At 39.6% G+C, this 13,559-nt stretch overlaps 1 protein-coding gene across 3 annotated transcripts in view; it reads left to right on the forward strand.

Annotated features, from left to right (window-relative positions):
* The window catches only part of ilvbl (ilvB (bacterial acetolactate synthase)-like), a 194,945-nt gene that overhangs the window by 12,857 nt on the left and 168,529 nt on the right, over positions 1-13,559 (forward strand). The window contains exons 14-15 of one of the 3 annotated variants that reach the window (XR_014601318.1): positions 160-1,611; positions 2,822-5,186. Coding sequence is in view for 1 of the 3 variants with exons in the window: in XM_084064843.1 (XP_083920969.1) it covers positions 160-338 (179 nt within the window). In the remaining 2 variants the exon portion in view is untranslated. Of the gene's footprint in view, positions 1-159; positions 5,187-13,559 lie in introns of those variants that run through there. The other 2 variants (XR_014601317.1, XM_084064843.1) reach the window with 2 other exon arrangements.

A 13,559-nucleotide genomic window follows, 5' to 3' on the forward strand; every position in this document is an offset into this window, starting at 1 on the left:
TCATACAGAGCAGCCTATCTCTGAGCAGCCTGTCTCATTCCACATTCTGCACAGTGAAATTGGAAACCTGGATGAGATTGACAAATCAATGTGAATAGAGTCATGTAGAAGCAGACACTACCGGACCCAATGACAACAAAAATCTCTTTCCCTTTGCAGATTATCATGTAGTTGCTGATGGTTACGGTGGGAAAGGTTACCTAATAGGGCGTGAGGACGAGGACAGACTTGATGACATCATCCAGAACGCTCAGAAGGAGACCCGGGAGGGCATGTCCACACTGCTCAACGTCCTGATAGGGAAGACCAACTTCAGAGAGGGTTCCATCTCTGTATAGAGTAGTAGTGACGCATGATTTGGGAACCAACCGGAGCTTTGGGCAAACCACGCCCCCCGGAGCTCTCTGTTGGGTAAAGCGAGCATGCTTTAACATTGAGAGAGAGCGCACCACCACCGTTTAAAAAAAAGAACGAGCAAGTGGAGTTGATATTTAAGATATGTTTGGAGTGGAGTGAGGAGATAATTACGGCTGCAGGAGCATATCTCACGTGACTGAGAACGGTACATACTGCAAACTGTACTGGAAAAAATAGGCCCACCTATACACACTATGCTCTAATTATAAAATAATGCATACTTTTCTATTACTATACCACCTCCGGGGGTGTGGTCTGCCCAAAGCTCCGGTTGGTTCCCAAATCACACAGTAGTGACTGCTCTCAGATTGTCCAGAGGGGGTGCATTGCTTCCCCTTCTCTTGTTAGTTTTCTCTGACTTCCTTCATACACCGGTGTAGCCAGTGAACAGTGAAGACAATGAAAGGTTACAAGGTAAAGGAGAATTCTAGTCTGCAGTCCAGCCCTTACTTGTCCTTGCTAATCTTGTGTGATATTTTACTTTGGTTGAGCGTGCATACCTCCCATATGAGTTCTTGAACAGTCAAGTCACATTTTATTTGTACAGCCCACTCTCAAAGGGCGGTATGTATAGGCCCACATAGCAAAGGAAACAAAATGACTCAATCATCGATAATGGTTGCCAGAGATATCCATAACATTGTCACTTATTTGTTTTCACCTTTTTTTTAAACATCTATTGAAAAGTTATCCTGCTAACACATACTGTATACCGTCAGTAGAGATGTGACTCTGATACCATGTATCATGTGTTCTCCATGGAAATGCATTTAAATTATTTTGACAGAAATAACTGGTAATATCTGACCACTTAAAGGGCATGACTACTTTAGTAGATGTTTGGGTTGTGTTAGTAGAGGTTTGCCATGACTCCAAAGGTGGACAAGAAATCACAAATAATTGCTCCATTAATTAGAAATTGATCATTCAAAATATACTTCTCATTGACTTTACTTACATTGTATGCTGAAACAGCTCTCAAAGTCACTCTTTTAGCACGTTAACAAATGCAAACAAAGTTGATTCAGACAGTATAGAACATCACAAAACCCAGTATTGTTTTTATTTTTTATACAAATCTTAACCTCCTGTTGATTTTACTATTTGAAGATCCGGATCTACGGATCCAGTCCGGGTTTTCTTCCTAATAAAAGTGGCAAATTCAACAGGAAGTTGACATTTTTATAAAACGTTGTACGCTGTTTCAGCATGCAATGTAATTCAATGAGGAGCATATTTTGAATTATCAATTTCTAATCACTGGAGAAATTCTTTTTTATTTCTTCACCTTTGGAGTTACATCATGGCAAGGTAACTACACAACCCAAACCTCTACCAAAGTGGTCTTGCCCTTTAAGCTGGGCGCACACTACAGGATAATCATGGCGATTTGGGGTTGGCACCCCCCGTCCTGACAACCGGGGGGTGGGGGCGGGGGGCGTTCCTCGTTTGAGGATGATTGGTACCGATGATCTGCCCAGATTATCCTGTAGCGTGAGGGGTTCAGTGATCTAATCTTAAACCTCCCAATCTGCTCTCAGACAATCAGGGCTGCCCCGATAATTACCTGGATATTTATCTGGATGATTACGTCCATACTGTCTGAGTGGGGACGGGGGGAGTGGCACATGACCCAAACAAGTCTTCAAGAAGACAGATGTGAAGTGAATACGAAGACTTCACACGGCAACAGCTCTCTATATAACGTGTATTCCCTGACACATCCAGACATGCAAAACCTGTCTCTTTTCGGGGGAGAAATCCCCATTTTTAATCCAAAATAGGTCATCTGCGTGATTCGTGCAGATATAAGGAGACATTTTTGGGGGGGGGGGGTGTAGGGGTCTGACCAAAGTCTGCATCTAGGGCTGTCACGATTACAAATTTAAGTTGACGATTAGTTGTCACACAAATAATTGCGATTAACGATTTCATTGCGTTTTTAGCATTGAGCATTGGACCATATAATTATGAATAATTTCTGTTTGCCTTTTAGGCTTCGTAATCACAAATTGCACAGGGAAGATTACTGACATAATTAATAATTTTAAACTATTAAAAATGTTGAAAATAGCTGATCTACAAGTCATTGACGTCAGTGACACATTGTAAGCTTGTAGATCAGCTATTTTCAACATTTTTAATGCCATTTTTGAAAATATATGAACATGGAAACGATCATGACGATTACGCAAAATAATTGCGATTTTCTCAAATAATTGTGATTAGACGATTATGTAATAATTGTGACGGGCCTAGTTGCATAGGCCAGAACCAATTCCATGACACTCGCATTAGCGATTCTCCCAAAAACAATCCCAGATTTCCGCTGCTCTTTAAATGTCTGTATTCTTCATTCTTTGTGTCTTATTCGGCTGTGTGCAAGTTAGTGTAAGTGACAGAGGATGTGTCATCACCTGTAGTGAACGAAGCAGAGAGTAACAGAACGTAAATCCACAGTGTTGTTGCACTTCAGTAAAGACAAGTCAAGTGCATGAAATCCAACACTATAACGTATTGGTTCTCAAAGTGGGGTCCTTGAGGGAGTTTCAGGGGGTCCCCTGCTAAATGATGGATAGTTAGGAACCAAGTGGACCCTTATGGGCCTGTAACTCAGAGAGTGTACAAATGTACACTCTCAGAGTTAAATTAACATTGATTTTACAATTTAAATTGGGGTCCCAGAGATAGAAATGCCATTAACCCATTTAGGCCTGACTGAGGCCGATTCTAAAAACGCCTTCTAAATCAATGAAAAACTTCAAATATTTATTAAAGAATTACAACAAATGTATGTTGCTATATACTGTACATGGCAACAAGAACCCCAAAAGGGGTTCCCGTCCTGAAAAGTAGTTACAAATAGGGGTTCCCACCCAAAATGGGTTAAATCGGGGTACGTAGCCTAATGCATGTCAAAATGGGGGTCCTTGAAATTAAAATGGTTGAGAATCACTGCTAGAGCCGTAAAAATCTTCTCTTATGGAGGTCCCTGGCATATCTTTTCAAATGGGGGTCCGCGGGCTAATAAGTCAATTTGGGGGTCCTTGACATGAAAACGCTTAAGAACCACTGCTATAACGTGCACGCGACACTTTGTGGGTGAAGCAGCTGCAGTCCCCCAGCATGCTAGTAGATGGATCATTCTTCTATGTCAACTATTAACTATGTCCAGTAAGTTGAAATGTCCATTTCTGTATGGTTACAATTGCAGGTTATTGTATTCCTAATTAATGACTGCTAGACCGCTACTGTAATACATTTTTTCTGACTTCATATGGCCAGTAATCAGGATCAAGATTCAAATGCGCACCAGATCTTACCCCTATACTCAGTTTGCATGCCTGCATATCGCAACCATTAGTCTGTTACCACAGCAAGTTTAACCTAGCCTTGCATGGCCAGACTAATATCACTGCGTCGTAGATATTAGTCTGGAATCTCTGTGTGGAACCTGCATTTCCTAGGGGCAAATTCAAAAAATACCTCTGGTGATAAACCCGCCCCATATTTGCATACTGGGCCCTGATTGGTCCCTCACTTCTTCGGAGGGAGTGAAATCCAATCACAACTGAGCGATGCCAGACCAAATCTGCCGAGGGCAATATTTTTTTTTTGCAATGGCAGATTCGTCTGGTTTACAGGCTAAGTTTAACAGTCTCCATTGTCTACACCTGCTTCCACATGTGATTACGTGAGGTGCTGTGGTGTTCAGTCAAGCACAATAATCTTAATAAAATCCTGTAGTGTGTGTGATGCACCATTATTTTAAAATCGTCTAATGTGCATTGTTAAGATTATAGATCCAATCATTTTAGAATGTTATCCGTATGTGCATGATGCAACCAGTTTTCAAAATCAGTTTAGGATTTTAATGTTAAAGATCCTGTAGTGTGAGCCCAGCTTTACGGTATATCAGAGGTAGACTATCCATAACCTCACATGGGGAAATAAAATGTCCCACCAAAGAAAAATGTGCTTTAAACACTACTGCCTAGATAACCCCCAAAGCTGCTCACTTTGTGTTATGAAATGGTGCAACTGCTACATCTTTAGAAGGGAAGAAATTGTATAAACTGTATGCTTTGTTAAGGGACTTAAAACTATTCAGGAACTTGTTCATCACTTGTTTTAACTTTTAAACATCCTGTCTTCAGAGATGTGCATTTCTATTTGACTTTAGACACTTACTGAATGAAGCCACTTGAGAGAGTAGTGATTTTACTCTATAGAGAAAACTTGACCAGTATGCCTTTTCTGCTGTATGTCAAACCTTGAATGAATAGTCATATTCAGTAAAGTACAACTAGAGGGCATCATTTGTTGATTTTAAAATGTAAAAAAAGTTGTACAGAATGCCTTTAATTGATGAATAACCAGACCTTGGTCAAATGGTAAATAATTTGCAGTGTAACGGGCCGTTAAAACTGAGCCCAATAACTATAAAATTATAGTTTTCCAAATCAAGTCAAAGTCAAGTGGATGGCAGAGTTCACACCAGAACTAGAACTATAACAAATACAATGGTGAACGATATAGTTATAGTTATAGTGCTCAGTGTCAACGGCCCTCTGAGTACCAAACTTGTGGCTTGTCACTTGAGGTAGCACAATGAGTATACTACATACACATAGTGACTATTTGAAAATCAATTTATATGTTTAACCCTTTAAGACCGGGAACGCGTCTGTGTTATTTTAGATTTCTTTGGGTATTCAAAAATAGCAGATATACAAGCTCATAGCGTGCTATGAGCTTGTAGATCTGCTATTTTTGAAAACGTTTTTTTTTTTACTCAAATCTTTGCTTCTGGGGGATTCGACAAATGTCTTCAAAATCCTGACAGTTTTTTGAAAAAACGTATCTTGTTGTTATATCAGTGGTTCTCAAACTTTTTTCATGCCAAGGACCCCCAAAATGATATGTATTTGGCCGAAAATATGTTGTCAAAATATATGTCAAAATATGTTGTTCCAGGGACCCCCCAGAAGAAAAGATTTGAGTAAAAAATGCTCGCTTTAAAAAAAAACTGATATTCAAAGAGTTGCACACATTTTAAAATGGCACAGATGCTTTCCCGTTCTCGGTTAACTGTGATTGATATGGGATGTGCCCTGTTGTTAATCTCCACTCATCTGGTGCTCATAATAAATGACTACTTGACAGCTACACAGGTCTGATTCTAATGCATTTAAATGTGTAGATGAATAAATATGTCTAATACTATTTAATTAACGTGTTCATTTGGCCCTAAATTGAAGACTGCACTATAATTATGATTTATAAACTCATCAGATGGGTGTTTACAATGTTATGTGTAACACCTCTCTTAAATCGTTACCATTTTAGATGGTATATTGAGAAAACATGTTGTTAATACACTGCAAACCTTTGCAAAATTGACACAGTTTGATATGCCCTGGTTTTCTGATGGATGTTTTGACACATTTTCTAAAACATTTAAATTACTGATTTTTGTTCCAATGCATATCTTTATGAACTGACTGTATGTGAAACTAGCAAAACCATCTGTGGAAAATATCAAATCAACACTCAATCAACGCTATTCTGAAATTGTGTTATCCTCCTTTCTTGTTTTAGGTTTCATTCCAGACTGGGTCTGAGAACAAAGTGTGACTGATGAGATCTTGATGTGAACATTCACTGTATGAATACGTCAAAATAAAAGTAAATCTGTATAGGCCTATTATAGACGCTGTTTATTTTTTTATACAAGGAAGTTACAACTATACATGCTTATGCATGACAACTGACAACAAACTTAAAGGGATAGTTCACCCCCAAAATGGCTTTTTTTCTATCGATTAGTCACCCCATGGAGACTTGAATTCATGGATATTTTTTTGTTTTTCTCGCATTCCTAAACCAATGATTTGATGACCGATAGCGGTTCCGGTAGGAGACACAAAGAGGCTCCTTTGTGTCTCCTACCGGAACCGCTGCCTACCGGTCTGCTGGTCATCATATTATTGGCTTAGGAATGTGACAAAAACTAAAAAATATCCATGAATTCAAGTCTCCATGGGGGGTCTAATCCATAGGAAAACAGTACTTATTTGGGTGAACTATCCCTTTAAAGTAAACTGATTTTGTTTTTATTTTATCTCTGGTAAGAATTGTTTTTATTTTATTTTAAATCTGGTAATAATACAACATTATATGTTATGGTGTAATGGTTTCATTGAGAAGGGGGGAAGCCTCCAGTAACCTAGTTGTTACCTACAGCAAGTTAGTTCCTAGGCATTGGTATTTGAACATCCAGTGTTTTACTGGAACTGGTTTGGGAGGAGTTATCTCTGGTAGGAGATAGTAGCTATGCATTATGTATCTCTGTTGTGGTGGAGTATATCCCATATCATCATCACCTAGTAACAGTGGTGGAAAAAGTACTCACATTAAAACAAGTGGAAGGGAAAACAAGTGCCAACAAGTGTCAAATAGAGGAAGAAAAGGACATAGGAGTTGTTAAGAAGATTCCCCAAACTCTAAGTTTAGTATTATTGTTTATGTTTTTTCCTCTAAGATGGACCCTTTGTTTCCACTTCAATGTGTTGTGCTGAGTGCACAGCAGTTAATTGGCCAACTAGTTGCACCTGCTGTTGATTTGATGATTTGCAATCCCATGCACCTTTAAAATCAAGTGTTTGGCCAGTGTGTCAGGTCTGGTACAAAGCAGCAGCAAAGGCTTCAGTGTGTGCGTCCATTCTAAGTGAGTTTGTTTTTGAGTTTGGATATGTTTTTGATGTGCAGTATAATGAAATTATGTTTGTTACTTTGAATACATGTGGGTAACTTCTCTCCTTGTTCTGTATTTTGTTTTGATATACAGAAAACCACACACAACTAAACTGCAAATGCTGTAACCCCCTGCACAGTGTGAAAAATAAAAACCACGCACCACGGTGATCACACCTAACAACCAACACTTCCACTATTGAATTTTTTTTACAGGAGTTGTCGTTGACAATAAATTAGAATTTCAAACGCATATCTCTGAAAAAGTAAAAAAAAGCAAATTCCATGTTGGCGATAATCAGAATGACTTTTAAATTGACGTAAAGAATTATTTATACCATTATACAAATCCTTGGTGAGGTCTCATCTTGAATTTGCAAGCTCAGTCTGGTGTCCTTACAAAATCAAATATATAGAGAAGATTGAGAAGGTTCAGAGAAGGGCTACTAAATTAATTCCAGGTCTCAAAGAAATGTCATATGAAGAAAGGTTAAGACATTTACAGTTACCAACGTTAGTATAAGAGACACAGAGGAGATATGATTGAGGTCTATAAACTTGTTCACCAGATATATGACTTCACGGCCGAGCCTGTTGTCCACTTCTGGGACAATAGGTACGAGTTGAGAGTTACTGAACTGAACAAACACTCTAGTCTAATAGCAATGATTACTATCAGAATATAGTGCTTTAACCTTTTAACAAAATACTTTTTGTTTTAACCAAAAAATATCACTTACCCTACCTTTAAATGTAAATCTGTGGTAATGGGCAGCGTGACATGGTGCCATCATGATGACCTTGCTCTGCCATGCTGTGGCACAACGATGTCATCAGCCTTGGTATGTGTCATGCTGTGTCTCTCTAAGCAAAAACATACAGCAAATAATAATGTAGGCTATCGTGTAACCCAGTGGTGGAAAAAGTGTTACATTTTTTTATACTAAGTAAAAGTATCATTACTGCAATGTAGATATACCCTGTGGAAGTGCCGTATTCAAAATGTACTTGAGTAAAAGTACATCAAAATATACTTGAAAGTACCAAAAGTAAAAGTACTCATTGTGCAGAACGTCCCATTTCGCAAATTCAAAATGTATAAAAAAAAAGACACGATCTACAAGCACACAGCTTGTAGATCTGCTATATTCAAATGGCCAAAATATATATAGGGCTAAAGTGGTTAATGTATGTTTTGTAATAATAATCAAAATCTAAAAAGTAACTAGTAACTAAAGTTTTCATATACTTGTAGTGGAGTAAAATTGCAATATTTTCCTCTGAGACCGGAGTAGTATTGAAAGTAAAAGTATTGGAGTAAAAGTATTGAAAATTGGAAATACTTCAGTTATGTAAAAGTACCTCAACATTGTACTCAAGTACAGTACTTCAGTAAATGTACTTAGTTACTTTCTACCCACTGGTGTAACCTAAATGTTCTGAGCTCTAAAAGAACATCTCAATGAATCAATTAAAACAGTAGGCCTATATAATAAGATCAGATACCATTGGATAACAATGCAATGAACCACATTACTTCTGGCAGAATATTATCATCTCGCTGTGGCTGCATAGTGTATCGTTTCTGTCTGTTGTACTGTATCTCTCAGACTCAGACAACATCTACCCTTGACCTTGACTGAAGTCTGTAACCTTTGGTCCACTATTTCATTGTGTAGTTCTCATTTTAACAAGCAGGCGGCGCATTATCTCCCATTTTACAAGCAGAAGCCTGTGCGTGTGGTGTGCTGGTTTTAATTTTGTATTAAACTCAAATAGTCCAGGCGTTTCGGGCCAGAATCGTGCACTTTACGATACAAGCATGAAATTTGGCACACAGTTAGAGCATGCCATAAGGAACATTTTTGGCTATAGGGCCATCGCAGATTTGTCCTGTGGTAACCATGGCAGCCATTTTCCCAAATGGCCTCCATCTGCTGTTATTTTACCAATAACTCAGGTGCTAGACCACCTAGGATCTTGATTCTGGTGACTAATCCTACATTTTCAAGGATGAGGAATACAGCGGTACTATTTACAACATTCTACTACCTAACTGCATATATCTGGCATTCAGTTAATTAAATAATAATAAACCCATCAAAATATGTAATGATGTAGTACAGTAGATGTTTTCAAACTGACACGTGAGAGTCAAGAATGCAGTACTTCACTGTTTCTTTTATTAGTAGTAGTATTGCATAATTATTTTCAATGGACTATAAGACACAACAAAGGCAGAGTACTCATGAGTCATAGCCTAATGGCATATAGACCAATTATTTGTTTACCAACATTGAGACTGGACGCACAGGTGATTGTTTCACGCAATCAATTCTCAACCTGTTGTTTTGGGGTGCGCTGATACCCCAACCCCCTCTTGTGTGTTGGCTAGTGAGGCGCGTCCTAGCGAGACCTGATAGAATGGGTTTCATTGCGCGCATACTGGTTCCGCGCAGACTGGTTCTTATCAGTGTGACGTCGTCTGTTAAGGGGTCTATTCAATAAAGCCAGATAATCTACACAATGTTAGTTGCACAGTCCACCACAGTAGCAAAGGGCAGTACACTGAAGTGCTGCCTTAACACATCTGCATTGTCCACTGCATCCCTTTTTGCAACCACAGCGGAGGAGTTCCCGAAAGGCCAGGCTCTCTTCTGTGTGGTCCAGTGCACTTCCCATCCTCCTGTCAAAATTAGAATCAGCTTTATTGTCAGATCACAGGTTTACAAGTGTAAAGAAGTGGATTAAATTATTTGTATTCACCTGTCTCCTTCCTCTTCCACCCCCATTCACCTGGGGATGGGAGTTCAGGGGCTGCAACCATCGCCTGTCCCCAACAATGGCCAGCTTGGTAGGCTGCCCTCTTTGTATGTTGAATCAGTGCAGCTCGTGTTGGGGGGAGTCCATCAATTGTTCTGCCCTTCTGGGTGAATAGCTGCTTCCGTGCCTGAATCACTGATGCCTGGCCGCTAGTGCGGTCATAGAGCAATACCACAAAACGCTCCAGAGGCTCCATCCAGTCATCTATTTTGTCTGGGATGGCAGCTAAGGAACTGAAGGCACGTGTGACGTCACCATAGGTTTTCCAGGTCTCCCATGCCGTCTTCTTGCCTCTGCCTCCAAAAGATGACACTGTGTCACATCCAGTAAAGGCATCGAACATGGGTAAGGCTAAGCATCGATCTGGGCCTAATGCCCTTGCCATCTCATGAGCTGCTAAGTTACGGAAACTTTTCCCAGTTCCAAAAGCAACCCACAGCTCAGTCAAGTGGAGGCGTTGGGCTGACGTTACTGCCAGGACTAGCACATCCGTGTCTACTGTGCGTATTGTCACCTTGCTATACCCTTTCTTCACAGCATCTTCTAGGTGTAATATGACACGAGTATGAGCCTCCTCATGTACTGTAGTTAGTTAGGTAGTTACTAGCATGTTGTGAATAGTACCACTGTATTCCTCATCCTTGAAAATGTAGGATTAGTCACCAGAATCAAGATCCTAGGTGGTCTAGCACCTGAGTCATTGGTAAAATGACAGCAGGTGGTGGCCATTTTGAAAGATGGCTGCCATGGTTACCACAAGACAATTCTAAATAGTACCACTGTATTCCTCATCCTTGAAAATGTAGGATTAGTCACCAGAATCAAGATCCTAGGTGGTCTAGCACCTGAGTTATTGGTAAAATAACAGCAGATGGAGGCCATTTTGGAAAATGGCTGCCATGGTTACCACAGGACAAATCTGCGATGGCCCTATAGCCAAAAATGTTCCTTATGGCATGCTCTAACTGTGTGCCAAATTTCATGCTTGTATCGTAAAGTGCACGATTCCATCAAAATATGGCCCGAAACGCTTGGACTAAAAGGAATACATTGGAAATGCTTGCGCCTGAAAATCGAAATGAAAAAAAGCTGACTAATTAGATCGCTTTAAATGTTTATTGTAGGCCTGCTGCAGTGCTAAATCGTTGTTGTTGTTATAAGTTAGCTACTTATAAAGAAGCGACTGTTCTTCTCGGTACAGACTGGAGAGGATACTGTCTGTATGTTATCTCTAGTTCATTGATTTATGAATGGTGTTGTTGCATTGGGGAATCCAGGCATTCCTCTGACTCTCCACTGTCTAGTTTGTGTAATAAAAAACAGATGCAGCAGGCCGCCCTACCGTTTATGGTGGGCAAATGCAAACGGTGTTGTGACGTGAGAACTACCTTGAGAACTACCACGTCTCTAGCCCTGAAACATGACTGTCATATCATGACAGTCATGGCGCAACTTGTTCCTGGTTTGGGATTTTTCTCCATTTACAACCCTTGCATCTACATAAACGTTCAAATTTCAAATTTAAAGTGCTTACCCCACGGCCATGGATGTAACAAGTTAAAACGCCTGGGTCTAAGTACCCGTATCTTCCAAATTGTTAAATAAAAAGCATTTTAATTCCATCGCTGGCCATTTTTCTCAAATTTTCCTTCATGCTTCCAACTGCGCGACCCTATAGGTTGATACATTGTATCTCTATGAGAAAATGGCCATCGATCGAATTAAAATGCTTTTTATTGAATATACGGAGGATAAGGGTACTTAGATCCAAGCGTTTCATCTTGTTAAATCTATGGCCGTGGGGTCAGCACTTTATCTGAACGTTTATGTAGATGTGCGGGTTCAGGTTGTAAATGTAGAAAAATCCAAAACCAGGAACAAGTTGCGCCATGACGCGTGACATACGAGCGTCATGTGAACCGTGGCTGCCACGTCTCAATCATTTGCATGCACACGGATCCAAACCGTCCTGTTGTGATGTTGTTCATGAGCCTGAGCCAGCCAGCCAGGATACGCTCAGCTGTGCCTGTGTGTGTCATTAAATTATAATTGATTGGGATACGGGAAGAGTGGGCGCATCGGTGTTAAATTGCCTAGTTTGTCCAAAATGTAAATAATAATAATAATAATAAGGGATAATATTAAGTATAATTTGCATCATTATCAGATGAAATAATATGAAGTAAATTTACCCAACTTGTTTCTTGTTTATGCCCAAAATGACTGGATACATGTTTCATAGCAATTTGTAGTTGTAGAAATAAGCATGTTCTAATCATGTATGCTTGGCTGAATCCAATTAAACATATTTTTTGTATTTTTTGTCGTTTGTAATTTCGGCTGATTACATTGTAATTTACTGGCACGTGATAAACCAACTCCTTCAAGCCCATTAAAGTTTGGTTGTATTGCATCTCTCTTTGTTGTAGCCAGGCAGGCAGTTGTTTATGTCTCTACGCTACGCCTCATGGGCGGGATCGAGTATCTCGTCTGAGTGGTAACCAGAAAACTCGCCCCAAAACACGCTCACCCCCATTTCTTTCGCTGTCCGCTGGCCTCCAGTGGTTTTTCTATTATTTGCTTTACTGAGGATAAGGTTAGACATAAGTTTAGGGTAAGTCATAGTTTTACTGACGTTAAGTTTAGGAATAAGGTTAGGTTGTCGGTTTAGGCATAGTTTTACTGAGGTTAAGGTTAGGAATAAGCTTATGGTTTGGCACCGTTTTACTGAGGTTACGTTTAGGAATAAGGTTAGGTTTAGGTACTGAGGTTAGTTTTAGGTACTGAGGTTAGGTTTAGGAATAAGGTTAGGTTTAGGCATAGTTTACTGACGTTACGTTTAGGAATAAGGTTAGGTTTTTGAGTGATTGATTGAATACTTTATTAACATTTTAACATCACAGACAAATACAATGCTAAAAGGATTGAAGCAAGAAAGCACTATGGCTTGTTTCCATTGGGGTCCTGTGTATTCAATTCATAGAAACATTTAACAGACAAATATACAATACTATGCAAAGACATCAAATAAACAAGTTGTAATCCAAAAAGAAAAATATGTACAGTAAACAGTTCTGGAGGGGGGGGGGCATTTCTGGTGATAGGCTTGCATTTTTTACAGGGGCCAGTTCCAAATTGCAGCCACCTGTAAGTGCTTTTTAGCAAAATGAACAGGGGTTAGTTGAGTTATAGGTGTGAGGCCAAGTAGTAGCCTGACCAGTTTGTTTTGGGATGTCTGGAGCCTTGTTTTTAAGGCCTTTGTGATGCTATACATCCAGCTTGTCTGTAAGGAGAGTGTCGTCCGAATTAATGTTGATGTTTGTAATTTTGGTGCAGCCAAAGTTGGTTGTAAAATAACTTCCAGAGCTCACATGGTTTGTTTATGTTTTCGTCCACTTTGTCATCGAGTTTCTTTTCCCCAGATCTGGCCATGGCAGTTACCTCACTTTTTAGTGTATCGCTCTGTTTTTGAAGTTTCACATGGTGGGTTTTGAGATCCTTGTTGAAGCATTTGGCGAGCTTAGACTTGCATTTGCGAGCTTCAGAGCATTTTTTGTCCCTGA

This window comes from Gymnoscopelus microlampas, assembly GCF_963454915.1.
Source record: "Gymnoscopelus microlampas genome assembly, chromosome: 8".
Classification (NCBI taxonomy): domain Eukaryota; kingdom Metazoa; phylum Chordata; class Actinopteri; order Myctophiformes; family Myctophidae; genus Gymnoscopelus; species Gymnoscopelus microlampas.